At 41.9% G+C, this 15,595-nt stretch overlaps 1 protein-coding gene across 1 annotated transcript in view; it reads left to right on the forward strand.

Annotated features, from left to right (window-relative positions):
* The window catches only part of nars2 (asparaginyl-tRNA synthetase 2, mitochondrial), an 89,193-nt gene that overhangs the window by 66,052 nt on the left and 7,546 nt on the right, over positions 1–15,595 (forward strand). Inside the window, exon 13 of the mRNA XM_060826621.1 lies at positions 15,353–15,379. Within this exon, the coding sequence (XP_060682604.1) occupies positions 15,353–15,379 (27 nt within the window). The remainder of the gene's footprint in view (positions 1–15,352; positions 15,380–15,595) is intronic.

Below are 15,595 nucleotides of genomic sequence, written 5' to 3' on the forward strand. Positions count from 1 at the left end.
TAAGAGAAGAGAATCAAAAGTGACAATCTCAATAAATCAAACATGGCACGGTGGCTCAGTGGTTAGCACTGCTGCCTCACAGCACCAGGGTCCCAGGTCGATTCCAGCCTCCGTCAACTGTCTGTTTGGAGTTTGCACATTCTCCCTGTGTCTGTGTGGGTTTCCTCCAGGCGCTCCGGTTTCCTCCCACATTCCAAAGATGTGCAGGTGAATTAACCATGCTAAATTGCCCATAGTGTTAAGTGCGTTAGTCAGAGGGAAATGAGTTGGGTAGATTATTCTTCGGAGGGTTGGTGTGGACTTGGTGGGCTGAAGGGCCTGTTTCCACACTGTAGAGAATCTAATCTAAATGATTATACAAAGTCCAGGTGTGGAGTAAGAAAGGCAATTAGGAAAGGATAGAGGATTATAAAAGATATTAGCTGGTACAGTTAAGGAACATCTAATAAAATCTTTTATCATTTAGAGCAAGAGGTTAATGAAAGAATGGTCTTTGTGTATCAGAGATTTATTTCATAACTTGGGCAAGATTCTTCCTAAGTACTTTGTCTTTGTCCTCACAAAGGAATGGGGTGATGCAGAAATTACAGTTGAGGAGTGTGAAATATTAGATGAAATAAGCATAATGAGAAGGGAAGTGCTTGAGGAACTGACCTCTTGAAAGTGGATAAATCACCAGGGCTGATTTGTATTCTCAGCAATTGAAGGAAGCCAGGAGAGAAATAATGGATGCTCTGAGGATTATTGCATCCAACTGTGCATCTACTAGGCAGAGCACTGATGTATCCAATTCATGTATTTAATGAATCCACACTCTCATCAATTGACTGTAATGTTTTGAATGATAAAATAGTACTTTCAAGAGAAATATTTTGTCAAAGCATACACAAACTGCCCTCTCAACCTAATGCTGTTTAAACAGGATAACCTACAAGCAACTTCTGTACAAAGATTAAGTTGTCTTAGCCCTACAAAATTAAAAATTGAAAGGTGCTCTATTTTATTTAGCTAAGCAAGTGCTAGAAATGTGAGAGAGAAATTCCTGATTGCCCTCATGTTGATCGACAATCTTGTGTCTTTGAATTTTATTTCTTGATAAATAATAGGAAAACTGGAATATAAGGAAACAGCATCAAATGGTCCTTTTAATTATGATAGTGACAGTAATGGTTTCTATTGGTGCAAGGTGATAGAAGGTTATAATGGTGTTAGTGGAGTATTATTCATGAGGACTGTATTGAGCCAGCTATGAAAAATATTTTGAGAATTCTTTCAGAGCTTTATGAATATCCTACACTTGTCTGTTTTAGAAGTTTAGGAATAGATTACTGATAGAATCATAGAAACAGACCCTTTGGTTTAACTCCTCCTTGCTGACCAGGTTTCCCAAATTAAACTAGTCCCACTTATCTGCATTAGGCCCATATTCCCTTTAAACCTTTACTATTCATGTGTCCAAATGTCTTTTAAATGTTGTAACTGCATCTGCGTATAGCACTTCCTCTGGTAGTCCGATCCAGATATATGCCACCCTCAGTGCGTAAGACATTGCACCCCAGGTTCCTTTTTTAAACTTTACCCTCTCACCTCAAACAGATGCCCTCTAGCTTTAAACTCCCCTACTCTAAGGAAAAGACCTTTGTCATTCACCTTATCTAAGCCCGTCATGATTTTATAAACAGGTTAAAAAAAAGTTCCAGCATCTCTAGCTTCTCCTTATAAGTCAAACACTCCAGTCCTGGTAACATTCTTGTAAATCTTTTCTGCACCCTTTTCAATTTAAAATCTTTCCTATAGGAAAATGCAACCAGAACTGTATACAGTACTCCAAACATCGTCTCAACAATGTCCTGTACAGCCGCAACATGACATCCTAAGTCCTGTACTCAATGCTGCAATGAAGGAATACGTGCCAAATGCCACCTTCATCACCCGATCTACCTGTCGTGCCACTTTTAGAGCACTATGTACCTGAACCCTTAGGTCTCTCTGTTAGACAACAGTCCCAGGGCCCTACCATTAACTGTAGAAGTCCTGCCCTGGTTTGCCTTATCAAAACGTAATGCCTCACATTTTTCGACATTAAACTCCATATGCCTGTCTTCGGCCCATTGGCTGAGTTAATCAAGATTCCATTCTACTCCTATGTAACCTTCTTCACTGTTCACTATACCACCAAATTTGGTGTCATCGCAAAAAGAACCTTGATTAAGGGTGGAAGTACTAAATAGTTTGATGAAGAGAAAAAGTTTCAAAGTAACCAGTGCAGGTTTCAAGAAGAAAGTCTGGTCTTTTAGAAAAACTTTGGCAAGTTCCTATGAGACCATAAGATATAGGATCATAATCAGGCTATTCAGTTCATTGACACTGCTCTGCCATTCAACCATGGCTGATCTGTTTCTCAGCCCCGTTCTCCTGCCTTCTCCCTGTACCTCTCAATCCCCATATTAATCAAGAACCTATCTACCTCTGTCTCAAAGACACTTAATGACTCCATAGTCTTCTGTGGTAATGAGTTCCACAGATTAACCACCCTCTGCTTTGCTTCTCCGGTCTAATCGTTCATCGTTTCACTCTGAGGCTGTGCCCTGGGTCCTTGTCTCCGCTACTAGTGGAAACATCATCTATCCTATCCAGGCCTCTCACTAAGAAAGAAAAGAAAATCTACAACCCAGGCACAGGCCCTTCAGCCCTCCAAGCCTGAGCCGATCCAAATGTACTGTCTAAACCTGTCGGTCAATTCCTAAGCATCTGTATCCCTGTGTTCCGCACCTACTCGTGCATTTGTCCAGACGCATCTTAAATGAATCTACCGTGCCTGCCTCTACCACCTCTGCTGGTAACCCGTTCCAAACACCCACGACCCTCTGTGTGAAGTACTTGTCGCGTGTATCCTTCTTAAACTTTCCACCTCTAACCTTGAAAGCGTGATCTCTCGTTATTGAATCCTTCAGCCTGGAAAAAAGCTTGTCTCTATCCACCCTGTCTATACTCTTGATGATTTTGTAAACCTCAATCAGGTCCCACCTCAATCTCCTTCTTCCTAATGAAAATAAACCTAACCTACTCAACCTTTCTTCATAAATAGCACCTTCCACACTAGGCAACATCCTCGTAAACCTTCTCTGCACCCACTCCAAAGCGTCCATATCCTTTTGGTAACGTGGCGACCAGAACAGTGCACAGTATTCTAACAGCGGCCAAACCAATGTCTTGTACAATTTTAACATGACTTGCCAGCTCTTATACTCAATACGCCGTCCAATGAAGGCAAGCATACTATATGCCACCTTGACCAACCTATCCACCTGTGCAGCAACCTTCAGGATACAATGGACCTGTACTCCCAGATCTCTCTGCCCATCAACTTTTTCCCAAGGCTCTTCCGATCCTTGTATATTTCGCTCTAGAATTAGTCAAGACTAGAATTAGAATCTAGTCTTGCCTAAATGCATCACCTCATATATTTGACTGAATTGAAAACCATCTGCCACTTTTCCACCCAACTCTACAGTCTACCTATCTCCTCCTGTATCCTCTGACCATCCCTTATGCTTTCTGATCCTCCATCAATCTTTGTGTCATCTGCAAACTTGCTGATCATACCAACAATGCCCTCTTCCAGATCATTTATGTTTATCAGAAACAACAGTGGCCCCAACACTGACCCCTGTGGAACACCAGTGGTCACTTTTCTCCACTTCAAGAAACTCCCTTCAACTACTACTCTCTGTTTCCTGTTGCTCAACCAGTTCTTTATCCACCTAGCTAGAGCACCCTGCACGCCATATGATTTCACTTTCTCCATTAGTCTGCCATGGGGAACCTTATCAAACGCCTTACTAAAGTCCATAACATCAACAGTCCTTCCTTCATCTATCAACTTGGTCACTTCCTCAAAGAACTTTATTAAGTTGGTAAGGCACAATCTCCCCCGCACAAAACCATGTTGCCTATCACTGATAAGCCCATTCTTTTCTAAATATAAATAGATCCTATTCCTCAGTACCTTCTCCAGCAACTTTCCCACCACTGACGTCAGGTTCACTGGTCTGCAGATACCCGGAATATCCCTACTATCCTTCTTGTACAGGGGGAATAACATGAGCAACTCTCCAGTCCTCCGGCACCTCACCTGTATTTAAGGATGCCACAAAGATATCTGTCAGGGCCCCAGCTATTTCCCCTCTCGCCTCCCTCAGCAACCTGGGATAGATCCCATCCGGTCCAGGGATTTGTCCACCTTAATAATTTCTAGCCTACCCAACACATCTTCCCTATTTATGTCAACGTGATCCAGACGAATCAAACTTCTGTCTCAAACCTCAACACTTATCATGTTCCTCTCCTCAGTGAACACTGATGCAAAGTAATCATTCAGAATCTCACCCATTCTCTCAGGTTCGACACACAGTCTTCCTTCGTTATCCTTTAGTGGACCAATCCTTTCTCGAGTGACCCACTTTCTTCTTATATAAGAATAAAATGCTTTAGGATTCTCTTTGCTAAAGCTATTTCATGACCCCTTTTAGCCTGCTTGATTCCTCTTTTAAGACTTGTCCTGCTCTTCCAATATTCTTCCAGGGCCCGTTCTGTTCTTAGCTGCCTAGACCTTATGTATGCTTCTCTTTTCCTCTTGGCTAGTCGTACAGTTTCTCCTGTCATCCACGGTTCACGGATCTTGCCCTTCCTATCCTTAGCCTTCAGTGGGACATGCCTATTCTGCACTATCTTTAGCCTATCTTTGAAAGCCTCCCACATCTCAAATGTGGAATTTTCTTCAAATAGCTGTGTCCAATCCACATTTCTGAGCTCCTGCCTAATTTTGATATAATTGGCCTTGGTCCAGTTTAGTACTCTTCCCTTAGGACCACGCTCTTCTTTATCTACGAGTATTCTAAAACTTACAGAATTGTAGTCACTGTTCCCAAAGAAATCCCCCACCACAACTTCTATCACCTGTCCTGGCTCGTTCCCCAATACCAGGTCCAATATGGCCCCTTCCTTCGTCGGACTATTGACCTACTGCTCTCGAAAACTCTCCTGGACGCTTCTTACAAATTCTGCCCCATCCAGACCTCTGACACAACGTGTATCCCAGTCAATGTTGGGAAAATTAAAATCTCCCATCACCACTACCCTATTGCCTCTACATCTTTCTATAATCTGTTTACCTACTTGTTCTTCTACCTCACGCTCACTGTTGGGAGGCCTGTAATATAGCCCCAATAGTGTAACTGCACCTTTCTTATTTCTCAGTTCCACCCATAGTGCCTCACTAGCCAAGACCTCCACAGTGTGTTCCTTTAGCACAGCCGTGATATCGTCCTTGACCAGCAATGCTACTCCACCGCCACCCCCCTTTTATTTCCCTCCCTGTCCTGTCTGAAGTGTCTATATCCTGGAACATTTAATTGCCAATCATAATGCCCTTCCTTCAACCAAGTCTCTGTAATTGCAATAACATCATACTCCCAGGCACCAATCCAAGCCCTAAGTTCATCTGCCTTACATACTGTACTCCTTGCATTAAAGTAGATACATTTCAGGCTACCAGTTTCTTTGCACACACCTGCTGTCTGCGTATTCTTCCCTTTACTAATGCTATCTTCATGATTCTTATAGTCTCCACTCTCCACCTCGCTGCCTACTTGTTTTATCTTCTGGTTCCCAGCCCCCTGCTACATTAGTTTAAATCCTCCCCAACAGCAGTAGCAAAAACTCCCCCAAGGAAATTGGTTCCGCTCTGGTTCACATATAGACCGTCCATTTTGTAATAGCCCCGCCTTCCCCAGAACCGATCCCAATGTCCAACAAATCTGAACTCCTCCCTCCTACACCATCTCTCAAGCCACATGTTCATCCTGCCTATTTTTTTCATTTCTACGCTGGCTGGCACGTGGCACTGGTAGTAATCCTGAGATCACTACCTTTGAGATCTTCCTTTTTAACTTCTCTCCTAGCTCCCTGAATTCTTCTTTCAGGACTTCATCTCGTTTTCTACTTAGATCATTGGTGCCTATATGCACCAAGACAACTGACTGTTCACCCTCCCCTTTTAGAATGCTCTGCAGTCGATCAGTGACATCCCTGACACGAGCACCTGGGAGGCAACATACAATCCGGGAGTCCCATCTTCGGCCACAGAACCGCCTATCTACTCCCCTCACAATAGAATCCTTTATGACTATGGCCCTATGAGTCTTTTTCCCGCCCTACTGAACAGCAGTGCCTGCCACGGTGCCATGATCTTGACAACTGCTGTCCTCCCCTGGTGAACCATCTCCCCCAACAGTATCCAAAACAGTATACCTGTTCTGGAGGGAGATGACCGCAGTGGACACCTGCACTGCATTCCCTACTCTTTTTCTGTCTTTTGGTCACCCATTCACTGTCTCCCTCAGCAATTCTAACCTGCGGTGTGACTAGTTCACTAAATGTGCTACCCACAACCACCTCAGCATCAAGGATGCTCCACAGTGAGTCAATCCGCAGCTTCAGGGCCATCATGCAATCAAACAAGAGCTGCAGCTGGACACACTTCTTGCAAGTGTAAGAGTCAGGAATATCAGACGTGTTCCTAAGCTCCCACACCAAGCAAGAGCCATATGCCACGGGTCTGAGGTCCCCTGCCATTGTAAGCTTGGCTTTATATGAACTAACTAAAACCAAACAATGCATTTAAATATATGAAAAAGAAAGGTCAAGAAAAAAATAAAAGTCTTAGAGTCTTTTCTTCCGGTTAGGGGGGGGAGGGGGGGAGCGGTGGAGCGAGATACTATGTGTAGTATCTCGGGTTTAACCACTGCCCAAATATAAATTATTCCATAAACTTCCCGGCAGCCCTCGCTTCACTCCACCTTCTCTCCTCACCACTCTGTTAAAATGGAGGCCCGACTGTCAAGGTAAGTCCCTTTTTAATTGGGAAAACTTACCCTTCCTGGCAGCCCTTGCTTCACTCCATCTTCTCTCCTTGCCACTCTGTCAAAAGTTTTGGAAGTTTCAATGAAGTCCCAACTCCTGCTTCTAAACTCCATAGAGTACAGACTCTCAGTCATCGAGCATTGCTCATATGATAAGCACTTCATTGTTGGGACCATTCTTGTGAACATCCACTGGACCTCCACCATGGCCAGCACATTCTTCCTTAGATACGAGCCCCAAAGCTGCGCACTATGTTCCAAATGCAGTCTGACCAGAGCCTTGTACAGCCTCAGCTCTCTCAAAATGAGCATTGCCTTCCTAACTGTTAATTGAACCTGCATGTTAACCTTAAGAGAGTACTGAACTAAGAGTCCTAAGTCCCTTCGTACTTCAGATTTCCAAGGCCTTTCTCATTTAGAAAATAGTCAATGCCTCCTCTTCCTACCTAAGTGCATTGCCTCACAATTTTCCACATTGTGTTCCATCTGCCACTTCTTTGCCTACTCTCCTAGCCTGTTCAAGACCGCGTGCAGCTTCTTCACTTCCTTAACACCATCTATCTCTCCTATCCCACCTATCTTTTGTGTCATCTGCAAACGTAGCAACAATACCCTCCGATCCTTCATCCAGATCGTTAATGTATAACGTGAATGCTTTGTGATCCCAACACTGACCACTGTGGAACTCCATTAGTCACTGGCTACCATCCTGGAACTCCGTTAGCCCCCACTCTCTGCCTTTTGCCAGTAAGCCAATCCACTATCCTTGCCTGTACCCTGCCCCTAATACCATGGACACTTATATTAGCAGCCACCTGTGCAGCACCTTGTCAAAGACTTTCTGAAAATCCAAATTGAATACATTTACTGGCTCTCCTTTGTCTAACTTGCTCATTGCTTCCTCAAGGAATTCTAGTAGAATCGTCAGGCATGACCTCCCTTCGATGAAGCCGTTGCCAACTCATCTTTACTTTACCATGTACTTCCAAGCACTCCACAATCTCTTACTTAAAAATGAACACTAAGTTCTTACCAACAACTAATATTGAGCTAGCCAGCCTATAATTACCCATCTTCTGCCTCCCTCCCTTCATAAAACAGGGATGTGACATTAACCGTTTTCCAGTCCTCCAGGACCCTCCCTGATTCCAGTGATTCCTGAAAGATCACCACCAATGCCTCCACAATCTCCTCAGCTATCTTGTTCAGTAGTCTGGGGTGTACTCTTGGCAGTCCCTGATTTACATACCTTCATACCTTCCAGTTTCCCCTGCACCTTCTGCTTTAGTGGTGGCCACTATAGTCGCCTCTGCCCCCCCGACTCTCTCAAAGTTCTGATATATTACAGTCTTCCACCATGAAGGCTGATGCAAACTACCTTTTCAGTATCTCTGCCATTTCTTTGTTTCCTATTACTACTTCTCCAGCATTCCAAAACCCACTCTTGCCTATTTCTTGCTTTCTATTTATATCTAAAAACAGTCTTGCATTATTTTTAGCAGAGATCTTGAAAAAGTGAGCAGGTATTAAAAGGTCTGAAACATCACATTCTCAGGAATTAGCAATAAATGCAGCTTTGCCACTGCCATCAACATTGAGGAATAATTTGGAATAAAGGACAAAATTGCCTGTTTTGAAATGAGTTGCAGTTTTCTACCAAATGTTGTTCTGGGACTAGTTCTGTTCACATTGGGTAGCAGTAGTTTAGATCTAGGACTGGGATTATGTTCATATTTGGAGGGTTAATGAAAATAGATCTAGTACACAATCTTTGGAGCCAAAGAAGGGTTTGATGGTAAGATAAATGGAATAAAGTTGGCAGAAAAACTCTTATCAGCTAGCATAAGGAAATGTACTTTTTTTTCCACCAAAGTAAGTGTTTATACATTTTTCAAGAAGATGACGTGAAATGGCAGAAGGATTTAGAGGCAATGGAGTGAAGTGGGGGGGAGGGGAAATTCTGAACTTAGTAAAATAATTTAAATAAATCTGGGTTTTAAGGAAGGAGATAGAAAAAGAGAAGTAGTGATGAACAAATGTAAAGATTAAAGATCGTTGTTGGATTCATTGTGAAGTTGTGGGCTTCTTGCCAAAACAGTGTTGAGAGAAAAAGGAGTCCTCAGAAAGTAGTGATGTCCTTGTGGTATTATCGCTAGATATTTAATCTAGAGACCCAAGTAATAGTGTAGGGACTCAAATTCAAATCTTTTGAATTTGATAAAATGATCTGGAATTGAGAGTTGAGTGATGACCATAAAGCCATTGTCAATTTTCAGATAAAAATATTGGATTCACTAATGTCGTTTAGGGAAGGAAACTGCCAACCATACTAATCCAGACCCACAGTGATGTGGTTGTCTATTAATGGCCCTCTGACATGACCCAGCAAGCCATTCAGCTGTAACCATCATAAGAATGCCTCAAGAGAGGAATGAAACCGAAGAGACCCATCAGATGTCTACCGAGGCATGAGAATCAAAATTGCAAATACAGACATGTCAACATTCAAAGTCCTCTACTAATATCTGGGGGGCTCGTGCCAAAATTGGAAGAGGTGTCATGCAGTCTAGTCAAGTAACAATATTTCGCAGAATCATACCTTACCAACTCTGTCCCCGATACTACTGTGGCCGATACCACAGTATTTCTTGTTCCACTGACAAGACAGATCTAGTAGAGGTGACAGCACAGTGGTATACAGGCAAGAGTGTCTTGCCCTGAGAATCCTCACTATCATGAGGTCTCACAGCACCACCTAAAACATCAGGCAAGGAATTCACCTTCTGATTATGAAGTACTGCCCCTCTTCAGCTGATGAATCAATGCTTCTCCATGTTGAACACCACTTGGAGAGAGCAGTGAAGATGCAAAGGGCACAGACTGTGCTCTGGGTGAGGGATTTTGATCTACTTTACCAAAAGGGGCTCAGCAGCAGCACTACTGATGGAGCTGGTTGGATCCTAAAGGACATTGTTGCTAGACTGGGTGTGTAGCAGATGATGAGGGAATCAACAAGAGAAAAAAGCATATTTGTGGAGCTTCCTTTTCTGGTGAATTGTTTAATTGGCCACCATTCCTACCATATCTGGTCATGAATGATGCAGAGGTAAGATCTGATCCATTGGTTGTGGAATCATTTATCTCTGTCTATCATTTGCTACTATTCCAATCTGCCTATCACAGATGTATTGCTAAGAGTGACCACTGCACAGTCCTTGTGTAGACGAAGTGTTGAGAATTGTGGTACTATCACAGTGCTAAATAGGACAGACTTGTAACAGATCTAGCAACTCAAAAGTGAGCATCCATGAGGTACCTTGGCAGTCAGCAATAGCAGAATCTTAGTCCAGCACAATCGTCAAACTCATGGCCTGGTATGTCCACCACTTGGCAGGGCATCAATACTGTTTCAATGAAAAGAGCTTGAGGGCATGCCAGGCATTCCTAAAATTGAGGTGTCAACCTGGTGAAACTACAGAATTGGACTATCTGTGTACCAAATAGCATAAGCAGCAAGTGATAGACAGAGGTAAATGATTCCACAACTAATGGATCAGATCTTACCTCTGCATTTCTGCCACATCAAGTCATGAATAATAGTGGACAATTAAACAACTCACTAGAAAAAGAAGCTCTACAAACATCGCCATCCTCAATGATGGGGGAGCGCAGCACATCAGTGCAATTGATAAGGCTGAAGCGCATCGAACAATCTTCAGCCAGAAGTGCCAAGTGGATGACCCATCTCGGCCTCCTCCAGTGCATCACAGATAGCAGTCTTCAGCCAATTCAATTCAGTCCATGTGATATCAAAAACCAGCTGGAAGCACTGTAAACTGCAAAGGTTATGGGCCTTAACAACATTCTAGGAATAGTACTGAAGACTTATCCTCTATGACTTTCCACACACTGAGCCAAGATGTTCTAGTACAGCGAGAACATTGGCCCCTATCCAACAATGTAAAAAATTGTCCAGGTATGACCTGTACACACAAAGCAGAACAAATCCAATGTAAGCAATTATCACCCCATCAGTCTACGCTCTGACATCACTAAAGGTATGGAAGGTGTCAGCAACAATGCTATTAAACAGCACCTGCTTAGGAATGGCCTGCTCACTGATGCCCACTTTGGGTTCTGGCAGGGTCACTCAGCGTCTAACCTCATGGGAACATTAGCAAAAGAAAAGAATTCCAAAGGTGACATGAGAATGACATCAAGGTTGCATTTGACCAAGTGTGGTATCAAGAAGCCCTAGCAGACTTAGAATCAATGGAAACGAGGGAAAGCATTTTGCTGATAATACCTGACAGAAACTTTGATTTGGAGATGCTGGTGTTGGACTGGAGTGTACAAAGTTAAAAATCACACAACAACAGGTTATAGTCCAACAGGTTTAATTGGAAGCACACTAGCCTTCGGAGCGACGCTCCTTCACCAGGTGGTAGTGAAGGGCTCGATCGTAACGCAGAATTTATAGCAAAAATTTGCAGTGTGATGTAACTGAAATTATACATTGAAAAATTGATTGTCTGTTAAGCCTTTCATTTGTTAGAATACAGTGATAGTTTCACTTCTTTCATGTGTAAATCACAAAACCTTTTTTTTGAAGTTGCATTCTCGGGTTAGCTGATACCAATGGTGTTAGCTAGACAATATGTTGAAGGTGTTAGCCCCCTGTGTTCTCTGCCTATGACCTGATGTTTAGATTGATTCTAATCTAAAAAGTGAGATAATAAGAGTTTTACATAAATTCATGCAGTTTTTGAGCTCAGAGTTCTACATGAATGTATGCAGATTTTGAGCAAAGTGCAATGTAACTCTGCAAGTACAAATTCACCCCACAAAATATATGTGTGCATGTGGGTCTTTGTCTGTGTGTGTGTCTGTCTATCTGGGGTGGGGGTTGTGAGTGTGTGTGTGTGTGTGTGTGTGTATAATGAGTGCAGAGTGTCTTAAGTCTGTGAGGGGGTGCGTGTGGGATTGTGTGTGTCTATAAGGGTGTGTGGGTGTCTGTGTGCGCGTCTGTGTGTATGTGTGTCTGAGAGTGGGTGTGTGTAGTGCAATGGTGATCACCTGTAATGGTGGTCTTGGTGAGGTGCTCATCCTCATTGATAATGTGTTGCAGGTCACAAAGAACATGAATTTATGTAAAACTCTGTTATCTCACTTTTTAGATTAGAATCAATCTAAACATCAGGTCATAGACAGAGAACACAGGGGGCTAACACCTTCAACATATTGTCTAGCTATCACCATTGTTAACAGCTAACCTGAGAATGCAACTTTATAAAAAAAGGTTTTGTGATTTACACATGAAAGAAGTGAAACTATTACTGTATTCTAACAAATGAAAGGCTTAACAGACAATCAATTTTTCAATGTATAATTTCAGTTACATCACACTGCAAATTTTTGCTATCAATTCTGTGTTACTATCGAGCCCTCCACTACCACCTGATGAAGGAGCGTTGCTCCGAAGACTAGTGTGCTTCCAATTAAACCTGTTGGACTATAACCTGGTGTTGTGTAATTTTTGACAGAAAGGAAGTTGGTTGTGGTCGCTGGATGTAAGTCATCTCAACTCCAGGACATTTCTACCAGAGTTCTTCAGGGTAGTGGCCTAGGCCCAGCCATCCTCAGCTACTTTATCAATGGCCTCACCATCATAAAGTGAGCAATGGGGAATCTAATATTTACTTATCTATGCTACTCAACTATGTGATCTGCCTGTATTGCTCACAAGACAAAGCTTTTCACTGTATCTTGATACATGTGACAATTCAATTCAATTCAATTCACAATGTTTAGAACAATTCCTTGAAGCAGTCTGTATTCAAATGCAGCAAAACCTGGACAATATCTAGACTTGGGCTGAAAACTGGCAAGTAACAATCACACCACATAAATGCTGGGCAATTGACCATCTTCAACAGTAGAAAATCAGTGGTGTTACCATCACTGAGTCCCCACCATAAACATCCTGAAGGTTAATATTGATCATACATTGAACTGGATTAGTCATATAGACACAGTTGCTACAAGGGCAAGTCAGAGGCTAGGAATCGTGTTTTATGTCATTCCTGACTACCCAAAGTCTGTCCCTCATCTATATAACCCAAGTTAGGAATGTGAAGGCATATTCCCCACTTGCCTGAATGGGTTCAGCTCCATCAACACTCAGCTTGATATCGTTCAGGACAAAGCAACCTGCTTGATTGGCACCACATCCACAAAGCTCCATTCCTTCTACTACCAATGTTCAATAACAGCAGTATGTACCATCTACATGATATACTGCAGAAGACATTACCTTTTAAACCAGCAACCACTTCCATCTGGAAGGAGAAAGGCAGCAGATACATGGAAACACCACCAGCTGAAATTCCTCTCCAATCCACTCTCCATGCTGAGTTGGAAATATATCCTGTTCTTTTAGTGTCATGGCTCAAAATCGTAGAACTAACTCCCTAATGGCTTTGTGGGTCTACCTACAGCATGATTCAAGAAAGCGGCTTAGCACCACCACCTCAAAGCCAAGGAGGGATGGGCAATAAACGCTGCCTCAGCCAGTGGTGCTCATGTTTCCAGAACGAAATTTTTAAATCCCAAAAATTACTCGTGCTATTTGATACAATGTGTAAATATTGAGAATAGGAAAAAATTGAAGCTTTGATATTATCCTCAGAGAGAGGAGTGATAGGATAATTTGATTGAGGTGTTAACAATTATAATACACTTTGTCGATTCAGATTGAAACAGACTACCAGTGCTGAAGTCATCTATGATTGGTTCACAGCCAGAGTGCAGAGAAGGTTTGGAGTTGCCGGTGTTGCACTGGGGTGTACAAAGTTAAAAATCTCACAACACCAGGTTATAGTCCAACAGATTTTCTTGTTCTTTTTCTGTCAAGCTCACAAACATATGGGAGGCATCATTGGAGCTAGTGATTGAAGCAAAGAGCACACAATATTTGAGTAGGTTGGAAGGTGTTTGCAGGAACTGAAGATTTTAAAAAATGCAAAGACAGAACAGTTTTATGAAATTTCGACAACTGCTGTTATCAAACCCAAATCCCTGTGTTTACTGGTGCTTCTGTATCGTAATTATGTGAAGGCAGGTTATGATTTTTTGGTGTATACCCCTCATCGTTGCTTAATCAAATTTAAAACGCAATGTCTTCTCTTTACTCTGCTACAGTAAGTCAGTCAGAATTTACATTGCTTGCATTTTCTTTTTTTTTAAACCTACCCTGCTACATTTGTTCAATTTTAATTTTGTTTTGCCTAGCTGTTCATTGAAATTACCAAGTCTTGTGCCCTACTTTTCTAGCTTGAAAATTAAAGGCTAGATATTCTCGTGGGGAGTCAACGTTCTTTGATTTTGATTGGAATTTGTGCCTGTAGTTACAGGCATACAAACTAAATGCCCAAGGTTTTCCCCTGTAAATTGTCCATTAGGCTCTCACTGGTGTGCAGAGTCAATTTTGAAGGCATGGCTGAACAGTTTGAGGAAGTCCTCAAGCATATCAGATTGTATTACTGTAGAGAAGGTTCTTTTGGGGTTTCTGGGATATTCCAAAGAACTAAAGGACCAGAAGTTGGTTGGCTATTACATTAAGTAGGCTTTCCACTGCAATGCCAAGCCATGCAGTAGGAAGTTACAGAAACATTCTCCTGTCTGTAGCTCAGTCACAACTGAATTAATTCGTAAGTTTATTGTAATTGGCTAAGCCTAATAGTTAGAGGGATTAGAGAAATCATCCTTGTCATCTAACAGTGCTTGTGGGGTCAAGGGATCAGGCAGGGTTTTGAAATTGACTTGAATGCCACTTACTAGACATGTTATTGAACTATCACTGCCTATGAAACTGCAAAAAACATTAGTCATCATGATCCTCGGAGGGCAGAAGATGGAAAAAGTGAAAGCACTATAATATCTAAACAAAATATTTTATCATTTTCGCCAACAGCTTGAATTTTTCCATCAGCATTGTCTATACTAGTGGAGAACTGCAAGCATTAAAAATGTATCACTTGAAAATCCACAGTTTAAGTTTAGGATCCTGCAAACATATCCAGTAAAGGCATACTTGAGAGCTCGTATACAGTGTAAAAAGTGGTGTTGCCAGACCCAGATTTAGCTTCAGTGTGAATTACATTGATTTTAGTCAGATGAATAAGGTGGTGTTGGGGTTAGTCACATGGTGGGAAAGAAAACTTCGCTTTAGATTGGCACTGTAAAATGGAAGAGGTCTTCTATGTTTTGATGACAAGAAAGAATGCTTGAAATGGAGGAAATAAAATTTTAGTTGTAACTTCAAGTTTTTTCTGAAAGACTAGAAAGAACTTTTTGCAATATAATTCAAGTTAACAGGCAAATGATGTATTCCTGCTACCATGACTAATTTAACTATTATTCTGTTGCAGGCTTGGTCTAAAAGAAACGTACCATTGGTAAGCAAAAACAGTTTTTAAATTTAGTATTCATACTTTGTCTGTAATCTGTAAGTATAGTTTTTATCCTTGTACTTTGCTTTACTGCAGACTTTCTATTACATCAGTATCTTTTATGAGGTCCTGAAATTGGCTTGAGTCTTCAGACTTCAATCACCAAAAACACCTTGTACTCATCCCCTTACCGACCTTAAATCCACTGCTGTCATGTAGCTG

This window comes from Hemiscyllium ocellatum, chromosome 6 (assembly GCF_020745735.1).
Source record: "Hemiscyllium ocellatum isolate sHemOce1 chromosome 6, sHemOce1.pat.X.cur, whole genome shotgun sequence".
In the NCBI taxonomy this organism is placed as follows: domain Eukaryota; kingdom Metazoa; phylum Chordata; class Chondrichthyes; order Orectolobiformes; family Hemiscylliidae; genus Hemiscyllium; species Hemiscyllium ocellatum.